The sequence below is a fragment of the Rhipicephalus microplus genome, chromosome 5, assembly GCF_043290135.1.
Source record: "Rhipicephalus microplus isolate Deutch F79 chromosome 5, USDA_Rmic, whole genome shotgun sequence".
NCBI classification, from domain to species: domain Eukaryota; kingdom Metazoa; phylum Arthropoda; class Arachnida; order Ixodida; family Ixodidae; genus Rhipicephalus; species Rhipicephalus microplus.
This window is the reverse complement of record NC_134704.1, coordinates 70,196,911-70,210,540: the sequence shown is the minus strand read 5'-3', so window position 1 is coordinate 70,210,540 and position 13,630 is coordinate 70,196,911. Positions and strand designations below refer to the sequence as shown.

Here is a 13,630-nt window from a genome sequence, read left to right as displayed (position 1 = left end):
AGTGACGTTGTCATATGATGGCATCACCTTGTTACGGCGTAGTTACGTAAAGGTAACGTCATAGCTTTTGGCTACCTGTGGCGCGATATGGTGACGTCATTACGTGATTTTTGCCTTGCTTCTTTCACACCGACGTCGCCGACGTAAACAGCTAATTTTGACGTTTGAGCGGCATCTCAAGCTGTCGCGTAAATTACTTGCGAGAGCGAATGAACAGCAAGCTCCGGTCGTTTGTCGAATCGTTTAATTTCGCAGAGAGAAGTTTTCATCACGGATGAGTCCACCATTTACTTCTTCCGCCATCAAATCGCTAAGATCGCAACGATCCTTCTTCGCGGTGCGAAGTATCTTGCCTGCTTGTCGCGTGCATAACGTGCCCGGCCTGGCTCTTCACTTCGCACTTTGGTTGGCGACTGGAACCTCAGATTTCACCCGTTTCTCAACCCTCGCCTTCAGGTGCTGCAGTCGGGTAAGCAGTGCTTCGTAATGAGAAATTTCACGAGGAAAGAAGTTCGGGTGGTTAATTTCCTTGCCTTTCACGCGAAGGTGACTCTGGATAGATTCTTCGTAACCGTCGTAGTTCTCGAGGAACAGCTTCAGCACCGTCCCCCGAAACGCCATGGGGTACGAAGAACGGTCGTCGAGGCAGCTTTCCACCGCACCGCACACCGCTACTCTGATAACTTCATGGCGTACGTACACTTTGTAGTTGTCCGCGGCTTTCCGGTCTGTTTCTTGGTCGAACACCTCGTAGTAATGCGGTTGGTCGTGGTAAGGGTCGTTGGTGAGCAGCGACTGGATGGAAAGGAGTAGGCTCCACAACGACTGAGCTGGGCTCCACTGTGGCCCCGGGAATGTGCCAAGAATGCTGAGGGACACCACGCCGTACTCGTAGAAGTAAGGGTGCAGCCTTGCCCGGCCGGCGTCCGTCGTCAGGAAACGAACCTTGGGCGGATTGATGGGGTAATCGAGCGGGCACGAGATGTGGAAGAGCAGGAAAGTACCTTCGTAGGGCGTGCCCGAAGGTCCCACCACGAGGGCGAAGATCCGCGTGATGTCGTTCTCCTCGGGTGCGACGTAGATTCCCGGTGGCGGGTCGCTCACGAGGTGCGCGATGTCCTTCTTGACTCGGAGGAGGAGCGCCGAAGAGGCATCATCGTTGTGTTAGAGCGACATTGGAGAGTGGGGACCTTAATCCTTGCAGTGTGTCTCGGTGGACCCGCCTTCTTAACCCTTCATGCCGAATTCAGCCGCTTGCTGATGCTGATGCTGATGACCTCGGATGGATGGCGCTCACCCACAGAAGGGGATGAGCCAAGAACTGGGCGGCAGGATACTTAAGTAAAACTAAAATAAATTAAAGCCAATCTGAAAAAATTAGTTTAAAGATGATACTGCCAATAAAGAAAAAGTGTTTGCTGAGCAAGCGGTCAAACCATCTCTTGTTCCTGACAGATATCGCTACGAATTATAAACCAAAGATCTGAAAAGGTTAGGGTTCACTAGCACGACAATCTTTTTGTTGCATTGATGTAATCAAACACAGCGGAGCATATATCCCTGTGGCAGTAACCAAATGAAGTGCCGCCAAGTGATAAAAGTACTGGTACATTTACTTTTATTCCTAGCTTTTTTAATGGGGCTACTAAAAATGTTTTTTCTCTGATAAGGGTAACGACGACAGAATAAAAAGAAATGTTCAATTGTTTCAATTTCATTGCAAAAAATGCACAGCGGTGACACCTTGAGTCGTGCTTTGTTAAGGTAATAATTTAGTTGTGGAACTGTACAGCGCAATCTGGTGTAAGTGACCTCTAACTGTCGAGATACATACCACTGTTTATTCCAGCACTACCTTAAATGCTCGAAATCTTTAAATTTATCCAAATTACCTATTCAAACGCCCCTTCGAGGCACGCTCTTTTTTTCTCTTCTATCGGTTGCATGTTAACGTGTCATGCAGAAGAAAAAAATTTCACTGACGATAAATTTCTTCAAGGAATGATTAGGCCAAGCAACACAATTTTCTAGGTCATCTGCAATCTTTCCAATATATAAACTCTATTACTTTAAAACTGCACCTTATATTCTAAAACCACTCAATTCTTAACCGATCCAACCAGTGGTACATGCGACACGGGCAATAGGTGAACAAGAACGAGATATCAGAAAAAGAATTCACATTTTTGTGTGAGCTCTTTCTGCTTCAGTGAGAAGTCCATTTTGGAGTTGTCTATGTGATGCGTAATCTTGCAGTTGAGACATAAGAAGTTTTATGCTTGCGCCCTTCCAGGAATACTGTCATGTCCGCCATGGTGGAGTTGCGGTTAAGAAGCTTGGCTGCTGACCCGCAGGTCACGGGTTCGATCCCGGCTGCAGCGGTGCCATTTAGATGGAGTCAAAATGATAGAGGCACTTGTAATGTGTGATGTGACTAGTATAACTGCCCGTTAAAGAACACCAAGTAATTGAAATTTTTGGAGTCATCCACGGCTGCGTCTCTCATGTTCATATCGTGGTTTTGAGATGTCAAACCCCAAATATTATTGGGAATATTGTCAGGCACACCAGCACGATGTTTTCATTTGTTGAGGACCGCCCAATTAAACGTAGTTCATCTGCCATCAAAACTCGTGCTTGGTAATTAATTCAAAGTTCAAATATTCCTGGGTGGACAATGGTTCACATAAAGTTACAGCGCCATGCACGTTTCTTTCTGTGCGTATTCCCACGCGCGTTAATTATATCACTTTTGCTGTACTTGGTTCACGCCTACAAAAAATGTCAGAAATGCTCAGCGCAAAGGGCACTTTCAGTGTTCGAGAAACTTCACAATTGTAAGTGTATAATTTCGTTGAGACGGCGTGCAAGATTCGAGCACTAATCCACAGTTGATGACGTCCCGAGTTTTTGGCGATCTGTGACGTCTTGACGTCTCGTATTCACAAATCGCGCATCCATTCTTTAATAATAATAATAATAATAATAATAATAATAATAATAATAATAATAATAATAATAATAATAATAATAATAATAATAATAATAATAATAATAATAATAATAATAATAATAATAATAATAATAATATTATTATTATTATATGGGGCTTAACGTCCCAGAACCACGATATTATTGTGAGAGACACCGGCAATTTCGACCCTTCGGTTCCTTAACGGGAAGCTAGGTTTCTTTAACGTGATTGGATCATCGCGCAGCCTCGTATGCGTCACTATGCAACATTTTCTGCCATTCGTGCTGACGTCAGCGGACTCGTGCGCGTTTCGTAAGGCATCGAAGACCTCGTCTTAGTATCGCAAATCCACGAAAAGCCGGAGAATAAGCCACACCACTCTTGGTTATGCGCAGCTTCAGAAGCTGCCACGCCCAAGCATGTTGAGTAGAACTGCACGAAGCGAGAAAGCACGCGCCGTCGCAGACGTGAGCAAACCAAGCGGCGTCGTTCGTGCCGTCGATGACAGTGGATCGCGGTCACGGAAAGGACTGCCGCACGCTTGGGAGCGCTAATGAACACGTTGTCCGCGTTTTGAACGACACCTAGAGTGCTGTCGCGCACACGACTCCTCGCTGGCGTCCGGCAAAAACTCACGCAATCCGTTTAATGAGGACAAGAATGCGCGACGGCTTCGTTACGTGCTCTGTATGACTGATCGAAGCGCCATTGTTTCAGACCGGACGGCCCTCGGTAGGTTGTCATATTCAGTCAAATTCTTATTTGCAGGGAATCGCTCTGGCGGTGATCCTGAGAGGATACAAAGTTCGACGACAAACTATTTGATACGGTCTCTGAAGCTTACAGGACTGTGTAGTTTCTTTAAAAGGCTTCTAAACAACCTCCGAAGACAGGACGAACGAGCCGTTATAGGTGCCGAATTCAAAGCCAAAAGTTGCGCATTTCATTGATTGATTGATTTGTGGGGTTTACCGTCCCAAAACCACCATATGATTATGAGAGACGCCATAGTGTAGGGCTCCGGAAATTTCGACCACCTGGGGTTCTTTAACGTGCGCCCAAATCTGAGCACACGGGCCTACAACATTTTCGCCTCCATCGGAAATGCAGCCGCCGCAGCCGGGAATCGAACCCGCGACCTGCGGGTCAGCAGCCGAGTACCTTAGCCACTGGACCACCGCGGCGGGGCAAGTGGCGCATTTCAAGCTTTTGCAAATGTTTTGTAATTTTTCACAAATATATCTAGGGTTTTTGTTATCGGAAGTAGTCGCGGTGACTGAAAGGCCATTGAGCCCCTTTAACAATTTTTTTTTCTGTCGTCTTCGTTTATTCAGCAGAGTAAAACACCACTCCGCTCTATTGCGTCACATCTTTCCAGGTTGAGTGCTTCCATGGTCGTTGTTGAGGCGGAACGGAAGTAGAAGTTACAAACAGCTTCAGTGTCTCGAGATGCAAAATAACAAAATGTGTTCTATAGAATGCAATAGCTTCAACACACAGCACATACGCCGATGCCTTCCTCTGCAGGTAAATACAACTGAATGCCAAAACTTAGTACACGGGGCACTCATGCACTAAGTACAGGTTGTCCATGTTTTGAAAATAAAAGTCAAGACAAAAAAATTAGGATGTAGCTGCGGTGTGGATTCCCGATAGAATTTATACGGTCCATTAGAACCTGTTACATAAGGCATATCGAAAGACGCAGGGTGAATAGAAAACGTTGATGGAAGTAATTAGCTAATAAATTATGCATCCTCGGAAGGTTAAAACTCTGTATAAAGTACAGCTGCTGTCGAGAAACGCCGTCAAAAAGAAAACAAACATCAGAACCAGCTAACACAAATCATATATGCTGCTAGTTAAAAAGGTTTTGTCGATAGTGGCGAAGAAACAAGCAATAATAATAATAATAATAATAATAATAATAATAATAATAATAATAATAATAATAATAATAATAATAATAATAATAATAATAATAATAATAATAAACTTTATTTTGGCTTGTTACGGTTACATGCCATACCGAGATCAGGCAAAAGGAAACAGACAATACCGTTTCCTGACTACGTCTACATTCCAGCACGTGAACAAAACAAAATAAGAACAAGGACAGCGGTGAGCTAAGCGAAAACATCTAGTGCAGCACAATTAAAAAACATCACTGTAAAGAATTCAAAATCAAAATCTCTAAAGGGCAGACAATATATGTAACTGTACCCTTGAAACGCAGTGGAGTACAATTAGAGAACAAAAGTAGACATTGGAAGTGGTAAAATACAAATGCATGTACATAAACACCGAGAAAAGAAGCGCTTCATCCTGGATCAAAGAGCAGTCTTACTTTCTTTTTAAAACATTATACAGATCTGCTTATCTGTGATAACTCATCAACGGAAGGAAAACTGTTGCATGTGTCTACTATCTGACGGTCAAGTGATTGCGTATCATAATTTTTCCTAGTTCTAGTTGAAACAAGCGACGTCCTTCGCAAGTTATATTCGATTTCCCTAGTTAGATACATATTGCTGAATGAAGCAAAATCTTGTTTTATGTGGTTATAAATAAAAACCATCCGTTTAAGTTTATAGCATTCAGTGAAGCGTAATACACGAAAAAAAGAAAATGAATCACTAAGCTAGGCTATCTCACCCTAGGCTAAATCACCCGCCCAAGCACCGACAACCAATCATTGCCGGTTTCTTTTGAATTATCTATCGTGGCTTGTGCGCACCGCGGCATGGCTCGGTCTCTGGCGACCGTCCTTATAGTACTTTACGAATATACAAGTGCTGCACGCTGACACGTGCACCCCCCCCCCCCCCCGTTTCTACACCAAAACTCTAACGTGTTGGTTACTTTTGAACTTCACTCTCTTGTTCTTTTTGGCCCAACTCGAGACGCGAATGGCCGCCAACGACGCGGCGAAGGTAATGCACCGAAAGTATACTTGTGGCACCACGTTTACGGCGCCTGTACAGATGGACTGATAATACACGAGCCGCCAAGTTTCCTGGTTCACGTTCCTAAGAGCCCCCCAGAGGTCACGGCAACTATGTGGGCATCGAGAGTTACGTGGAGGAAGTAGAGTGTGCGATGAAGACGTATCCCCTGACACTTAGGCGTCGTTATCGCGCACACGCGATTGCAAGGAGGCTGTCGACGAATGCAAGGGGCGACCACTCGCACAGAATGCGTGGCGTAGCGACTATACGCCAACCCGATGTGTCGTGCTACATGGAGCGCATATGGGAATCTACTAGCTACCTCTTAGGTAACATAAATCGCTGCGTATCCATGTGGTTGGGATACAGTCTTCAAAAAGGTACAGACAGTTTTCCGCGTGGTGGACAGTCTTGTCCCTTATATAACGCTGCAGTGGCACGCCTCAGGGTGAATAGAGGGATTCATAGAGTACGTGCCACGCTCCTTGACGTGATCGAAAGCAGATGATTACTCTAGTTACTCCATCTACTTCCTACATAGCAAAGTAAGAATGATAGATAATACAGCTGAATTTCTGGATTGATGAGAACATCGGCTGCAGAAATCTACCCACGCTCGCACACAGTTGTTAAGTGCCGATCTTTCTCTACGGGTTCATGCGGTTACGCGTGTGGGGGTGGGGGGCAGGAAAATATTTAGTGGAAGCCATTACTGATTTCTAGTGAATTCGTGTCTTTTGTTTCAAACAACAAAGTGGAGTCCGGTAACTTGAAACCAAGTGACCAGCAAACACTGCCTATATAGCCTCTTTCTCACTGTGAAAGTCCTATTAGAGCCGCGAAGACCATTCGACCAGAACAAAGGGAAGAAAGATGAGGTCTTCGGGACATTGCTCCACCTTTCTGTGACCGACTATACCAGCTGTTCGCTTTCACATGAATGAATTTTTGCATGGCTTGCCCTTCAACACGCTTTATGTAATTCTTACAACCCCATTCGCATAGCGCGTGCAAACACCTCACAAAAAAGCTTACCAATATCACGCCTTTTCCGGAAACGCTTGCCGATTCCTTGCCGCACAAGTGCGGCGGTTAACGCCTCACGGAAGTGGCGTCCAAGGTTTAAAAAGATAAGAAAGAAAAACTAAAAAGAAAGAAAGACAGCGATTGAAGACATCAAAACTCGAAGCCCACCCATTGTGCCAAACCGGGGGCATATATTTATCCTGAAAATAAATAAAAAAAAACGAGAGTAACGTAAATCTTCGAGCTGCTGCTGCGGTTGCCGAACGGAAAAAGATACAATGGACCTTGCAACTGCCCGCACCATTCAAGAGTTAAACAAAAGCGCGACTTGGGCATACTATCGGGGAGTCACACCCTTAGCGGCCGCCACATTCATTGACCGCACGTGTATATAAACGTATCAACGATGCATTCCTCAAGGCGAGCTTTTGTTTTCGTCCAAGCTCCTGCATCTGGCCGCTCGCAGAACCGTCGAGGTGATGGCGCCCCACAACGGGACACACCCACGGCTGATGCCAGAGGCCGCCGAATGTGGAGCAAGCCCGCAGTTGATTGATCTCGGTCAATCACTTTCTCCACGTATATCTTGCGCCATGCCTTCGGGGCTGTTTGTTGAGCTTTGCTTCTTTTGAGATATTTTTTTTTGTTGGTACTGAAGATGTATAAGCGAGCCGCCGAAAGGTGGCTCGCCAGGAAACGCATGCCCGCACGTCGTTCCATTCGTCGTGCACGACGCGCAAATGTGGAAATATTGTGTCATTCCTAAAGATTGTACATTGTTTACGTGCTTCGTTTCAGATATTGGTTTCTTTTTTATCGTACTTTTGTGCTTTCTGTGCGCACCTATCTCTCTTCATCGACATTAACATATCAAACTAGCTGGCCCGGAAATAACCCCTATTTATGCCTCAAGCAGGGTGCCCTATATAACTCAATAAAAGTTGGGTGCCGCCATGCTAACATCGTTACAATAAGACCACTTGTCGCATCGTTTAACTGTGTCCCTAAATACACCAATATAATCTCCAAATTCTTCGAATAACGGTGACTGGGCTGAAAGGAATAGCGAAAAAACAGGTTTGCCACACTTTTTCGGCATTACTGGAATTAGGAGACAATTGTGGCAAATGCATTTACTCTGCTCTTTTCATGTGGGCAAAGAATTGGCTGCGACGTAATTACCAGTATTGCAAGAAAGAAAGAAAAAAAGAAAGAAAGAAAGAAAGAAAGAAAGAAAGAAAGAAAGAAAGAAAGAAAGAAAAAAGAAAGAGAGAAAGAAAGAAACAACAAATCACAGGGACATTCTTTTTCATGTCAAGCCTCGAAAAGGTGCTGTAGCTTTTTTGTTTTTCTTCTGTTTTTCTTTTAGGTTTTATTGATGTAAAATAATTGGAGGACGCTTTAACGTCGCCTTCAAGAACAGAACGCGATTAGGTGACATTCGGCAATACTCGTGTCCCCTTCTCAATCGCTAACCTGATTCCACTTTGCGGTGGACACCTATACATGATTGTAGCCAGGGGGGGGGGGGGGGGTGAAAATTTTGAACTTTTGATCACTTGTATATACAATCGAACCTCTCCTTCCTCCGAGAAAGTTTCTGACTACTCCCCTGGACACCTAAACCGAGCAAGCAAGGAAAGGCACATTTGTGCGCCTGTAAATTGGCCCTTTCAAACTATCCTTTAACGCCAAGCAAGAAAGGGGCGTCTGTATATTCGTCCTTTCAAACTGTCCTTTAATGCCAAGCAAGGACAGGGACGTCTGTAAATTCGCCATTTCAAACTTTCCTGTAATGCCTACAGTCGTAAAAAAAGCCAGTGCTACTTACTAACTTTGAGATATTAAATTATTGTCACAACCCTCACTACCTGAGTAATAACTGCAGGTAGTAGACCACAGATATTTACTACGTCTGGTTGCTTCTGAGGTAGTAAATGTCTGTGGTCTACTATACCATCAGTTACTACGTAGGTAGTGAATGTTGTGACAACAATTTACTACCTCAAAGTTCGTAAGCTGCACGCGTACATGAGGAACAACACTCGTCATTGATGCTGTTGTTTTGTTGATAACTATGATTATTTAGGCTTGCGTACTTTTGATTGGTGGGCCTTTAAACCAGCCACTTAATGCACAGATCACGTGTTTTGACGCCTGGTATGATTCTCTGCGTTTGCCACACAGTAGTGCACGTGTTAATAAGACTCCCCTTCTTACAAAACATTCCTATAATGTTTCTTTTTTTTTTTTGTCGAAGCTATTTCGAGCCTCTCCGTGGCTCTGCAACCGAACAACTGCCGGCCCTACACTGTAAGCAAAAACTATCCGAGTTTGGGGTTTTTCCGGCTCATGACCTCTGAAAACTCCTTTGCGTTTAAAATTACTACCTCGCGTAGGAGTAAAAGATGGTACATGACATAGTTTTACCACCACCTCTCAGGCAAGTAGTGAAAGGATGTCAAAATCTAGTTTTACCACTTAGGGAGTTTTCTATCACGTGATTTTTAACCTGCGTTTCAGAGTTTATTACCACGTGACTGCAAGGTGCAGCTGCTTCGGCGGCTTTTGCTCCATACCCCCCCTTGTGACGCTCTCAGTGAATACTGAAGGTACGCGAAGCCCACAGATGTTTTTTTTTTGTTTGTTTTTTTTTGCATCGCCGTGCCTCTGGACTGACTTCGAGTCAGCGCACTTTTACTGGAACTGGGGGCAGCATAAGCACAACAAGTGAGAACAGCATTCTTTGAAAGAAAAAAAGAAAAAGACGGAGGGGGGGGGGGGGCTCTCAAAAGAGAAAAAAAAGAAAGAAAACCTGCTGTGGAAAGTTGTCCTGCATATTTTCGCAAATTGTTGCTTTTGCTCGGTGGTGGCTTTGGAGACAGACAGTGCAAGAAGCTCGGTATCTGTGTGTCTGGTTGGGCTGATGGATCTCACGTGTTTCCTACATCATCGAGCGACCGTGCTCTTTCGAGCGCCTCCGAACCTGCACGTGGCGGATATCTCCAATTCGCGGATATCTCCAGATCTGCCAGTGGTAACAAAATCAATCTGGTGTCGTCGTCCGTGCTTGCCTGCTGGAGAAGCAATAAGCAAAATGCTTCACTCTGTCGTCGGCACCGAGCCGCGGCCACCAGTGACCAGTGGGAGTGTGTCGCCGGGGCAGGTGAAAGAAGCATCGCATATATTTTGTTCCACAGTAGGCGATGTCTGCACGAGTAAAGTGCTGCCCGAATTGCCCACCTCATGCACCAACTGTTCTCAAACATGTAGCACGAAGCGGATAAGAGGCAGACGAAACCAACAAGCGGCGGCCGGTGAGCACGAAGAAAACCCGGACTTGCCCGGATGGTGGTCTTTCGTTGGAAGTATGCATACACCGCCCCGTCTCCGCAAGATAGCGGTCACGCGTTCATTTGTGTCTGAAATGACGACGAAATTCGCACAGGATATGTGTTCTGTGATTGCCATCTGTGTTTCATCGGATAGCCGTGCTCCTCGAAAAGGCCTAGAACGCCGTCGGTAAGAAGCTTGTGTGCAGGCGTGCACCGCTCCTCTACGCCCGTTGTGATGAATACGTGCTGCTACTGTGTTTGTGCACCGTCGCTCAATTAAAATCATTGAGCTACCATGGTTTGTGCGTAATTAGGTATATTTTATGGACTTGTGCATCAGCAGTGCTAACACGCGTGGGGCAAAGAGCTCGGTGTGCCAAGAAATTATTGGATAATCAAAAAGGTGAGATCGTGTAGATTTATAATAAAAGGTCGGTGTGACATTTAGTACCCTGCAGCCCACCTGAAACTTACGCTTGCACCTTCAAGCGTTGTTGTTAATCGATGGAAAAAAAGAGCTCTCCTACCGGTACTACTTGGCCGGTCAAAATGTCGTGCCTATATATACACCGGATTGTCGAAGTGTAGTTGAGCAACGCGTGCAGTCTGTTCTAGTGGTGTATTATTCTGCATTTGTTGTGTGTGCGTGTTTGTCTGTATGTGAATCTATGTGTCACCAATTCTGCCGTTCAATAAATTCAATCAGTTCTGCTATTCAATGAATTTGTCGTTTCTGGCCGAATGCACCCGTCAATTTTTATTTTTTTACCACCAGAAATAACTCCCAGTAATCACCTCAAAAACCTTGTGAAGGTAGTAAAAATTTACTCTCTCTATACTCGCTGAAAACCTTACTGGGGTAAATATTTACTACTCTCCCTACGTTCAAAAACTCAGTTAGCACGAGAGTAAATTTTTACCTCAATAGGAGGTGGTAAAAAAAAACCAGGAAAGGTAGTGCGCTAGAGGACAAATGGTTTACCCAGTTTTTGAGGTTATTTCAGGTCATTTTTGTTTAGTGTGTACAAAAGTCCTGTGTCAATGCAATGAAGCCATAGCGCTGGTAAGACCAAGACCACAGAAGGAGGACTAAACATGCGCATTCTTTCTGTGGTCCCTGTCTTATCAGCAATAGCTTCTTGAAACATATCAAATCAACTAGCACAAAAGTCTTCTGTGTTCGATTTTCCCTTGAGCCGAATATCTTTATTTTTTTTATTTATCTCATCTTATCTCGAATTTGCGCTCACGGGTAACGCAGATTTATGGCTCACAACCAACGACGCCGACGCCGGTATTTCTATGAAACGAGCTTTAACCTTGTTGTGTTAATAAAGAGAGTGCAAACGCTTTAGCTGCCTCCTACCGATTTCATCGTGGCTGTCCGAAACGACCATTTGCAATGGTTGTACTCGCCTCAAATCCTGCATCTCGATCGTATACGCATAATTTAAAGAAGGCGTCCCGTTCATGAAGCGTATTGAAAATGTGTAAGGGGCAGAATTAGCCAACCAACGAATCCCGATGAATGAGATTATACAATATTCAACGGCTGATAAGGTACGGGCAGTTCCTGTTCGCTTGTGGCCGAGAAAGCAGGCTATATTATTACGCAACAACGACTGAAATGCACTGGCTGTCTGCGGCTTGGGGAACCGTTTTTTCACGGAGCTTCGCCCGGGCTTTTGCGGCGTACCTGTCTCACTCATCGATAGCCGACGTCGTAAAACGGGCGAAGCCGGTGCGAAACCTATTAGAAGAGGTCCGCGTGGAATGCTTGCTTATCTTTTTTCCACGCCCTCCTCGGCTGCACTTGTTTCGCAATAAGGAACAACACCGTGACACGCGCCCGACCTTAACTCAACGATGTAAATCTGAAGCAGAGTTGCCGTAAGGCGGACTTGAAAAGGCGCCAGAACTTAGGACATAAGTAGCCAAAGTGGTCGTGCCATACAATATTATCGCCAAATTTGCAGCCATATATATAGAACCATGGAAGTAATATGAAGAGTATTTACTATTGATGAATAAATAAAACCATTTTGATTAAGTAAAACCTGGACTTCGAAATGTAAAAGAACAATAGCCATGTCATTAGTGGGATAGTTTCATCGGAAAACGAATTGAAAAGTGTCTAATTTGTCGCAAAGTAGCCACCAACGGCAACTCTGACCTTGAGTGAAGCATAGGGCGACAAAAAAATCTGGAGTTTGCTGAGACTCACTGTTGAAATACATTTCGCCCTTTGCACTCACTTGGACTCAGACTCACCAAAATATTATTAACCCGGACTCGCTCAGACTCAGACCGACTGCTCTATCTGAGTCTGAGTAAGTCTGCTGTGTCGACTCATGAGTAAGCCTGCCAACCCTATATAGGCAGTGAAATGAAAGTGAACGTACGTTCAGAGGTTCCAGCAATAAACGTCGTTTTGGAGCCGTTATACTAATGGATCAGCGTGCTCCGGATGCTTAGGCTACGTTACAACGATGTTCCGGGGAAGAAATGTAAACCCATAACAAACAGCTTCGGAAGAGTGTACCCAATAATTTTGGCATAAAAGGGGCCCAAGCTAGGTCTAACCAGAGCTTAAGAATATACCGACGCACTTCATGATGACGTGACCAAATGATTGTTGCTCACTATTGCATGAAGTAAGTCACAATATTTTTGTATGCTCCTCCTAAGCGTTTATTTGGGGAAGTTTAATTACCTGGCTTTGAATGCAACGAAGTTTGGCGGGACATTGTACAGTTAGAAATTAAATGATCGCTTTTCAAAACGACCGACAAGGCAGTTTCTAACTTCATATCGATTAAGTATTCATGGTTATCTGCTTCCTACAAATTGTAGCGAAATACTGTAAAAAAGAACAAAAATGTCACATTCCCGCCCTTGCGCTTGTAGCCCCGCCTTGGTGGTCTAGTGGCTAAGATACTCGGCTGCTGACCCGCAGGTCGCAGTATCGAATCTCGGCTGTGGCGGCTGCATTTCCGATGGAGGCGGTTATGTTCTAGGCCCGTGTGTTCAGATTTGGGTGCACGTTAAAGAACCCCGGGTGGTCGAAATTTCCGGAGCCCTCCACTACGGCGTCTCTCATAATCATATGGTGGTTTTGGGACGTTAAACCCCACATATAAATCAACTCTTGCGCTCGTGATTGTAATGCCGACTGCAAGCGAAGAGCTCTACGGCTTTCATACACAAGACAGCGACGACGACGAACATGTTGCTCGCGGCAGCAGAAGCGATAACCGTTGCGTCCGCTTATCGTTGTCTTGAACCGCTGTGAAAGAAGCATATTTTTTGTATATAGACGAGAGCACGCCTATCTCGCACCCAGGCGC

At 44.9% G+C, this 13,630-nt stretch overlaps 1 protein-coding gene across 1 annotated transcript; it reads right to left on the bottom strand.

Annotated features, from left to right (window-relative positions):
• Window positions 1-390: 390 nt before the first annotated feature.
• Window positions 391-7,120, bottom strand: LOC142817502 (ubiquitin-conjugating enzyme E2 Z-like). The gene is made up of 2 exons (XM_075894517.1): window positions 7,117-7,120; window positions 391-1,127 (listed from the first exon to the last, which is right to left on the bottom strand). Exons 1-2 carry the CDS (start codon window positions 7,118-7,120, stop codon window positions 391-393), a joined length of 741 nt encoding a protein of 246 aa, XP_075750632.1.
• Between the last annotated feature and the right edge of the window lie 6,510 nt (window positions 7,121-13,630).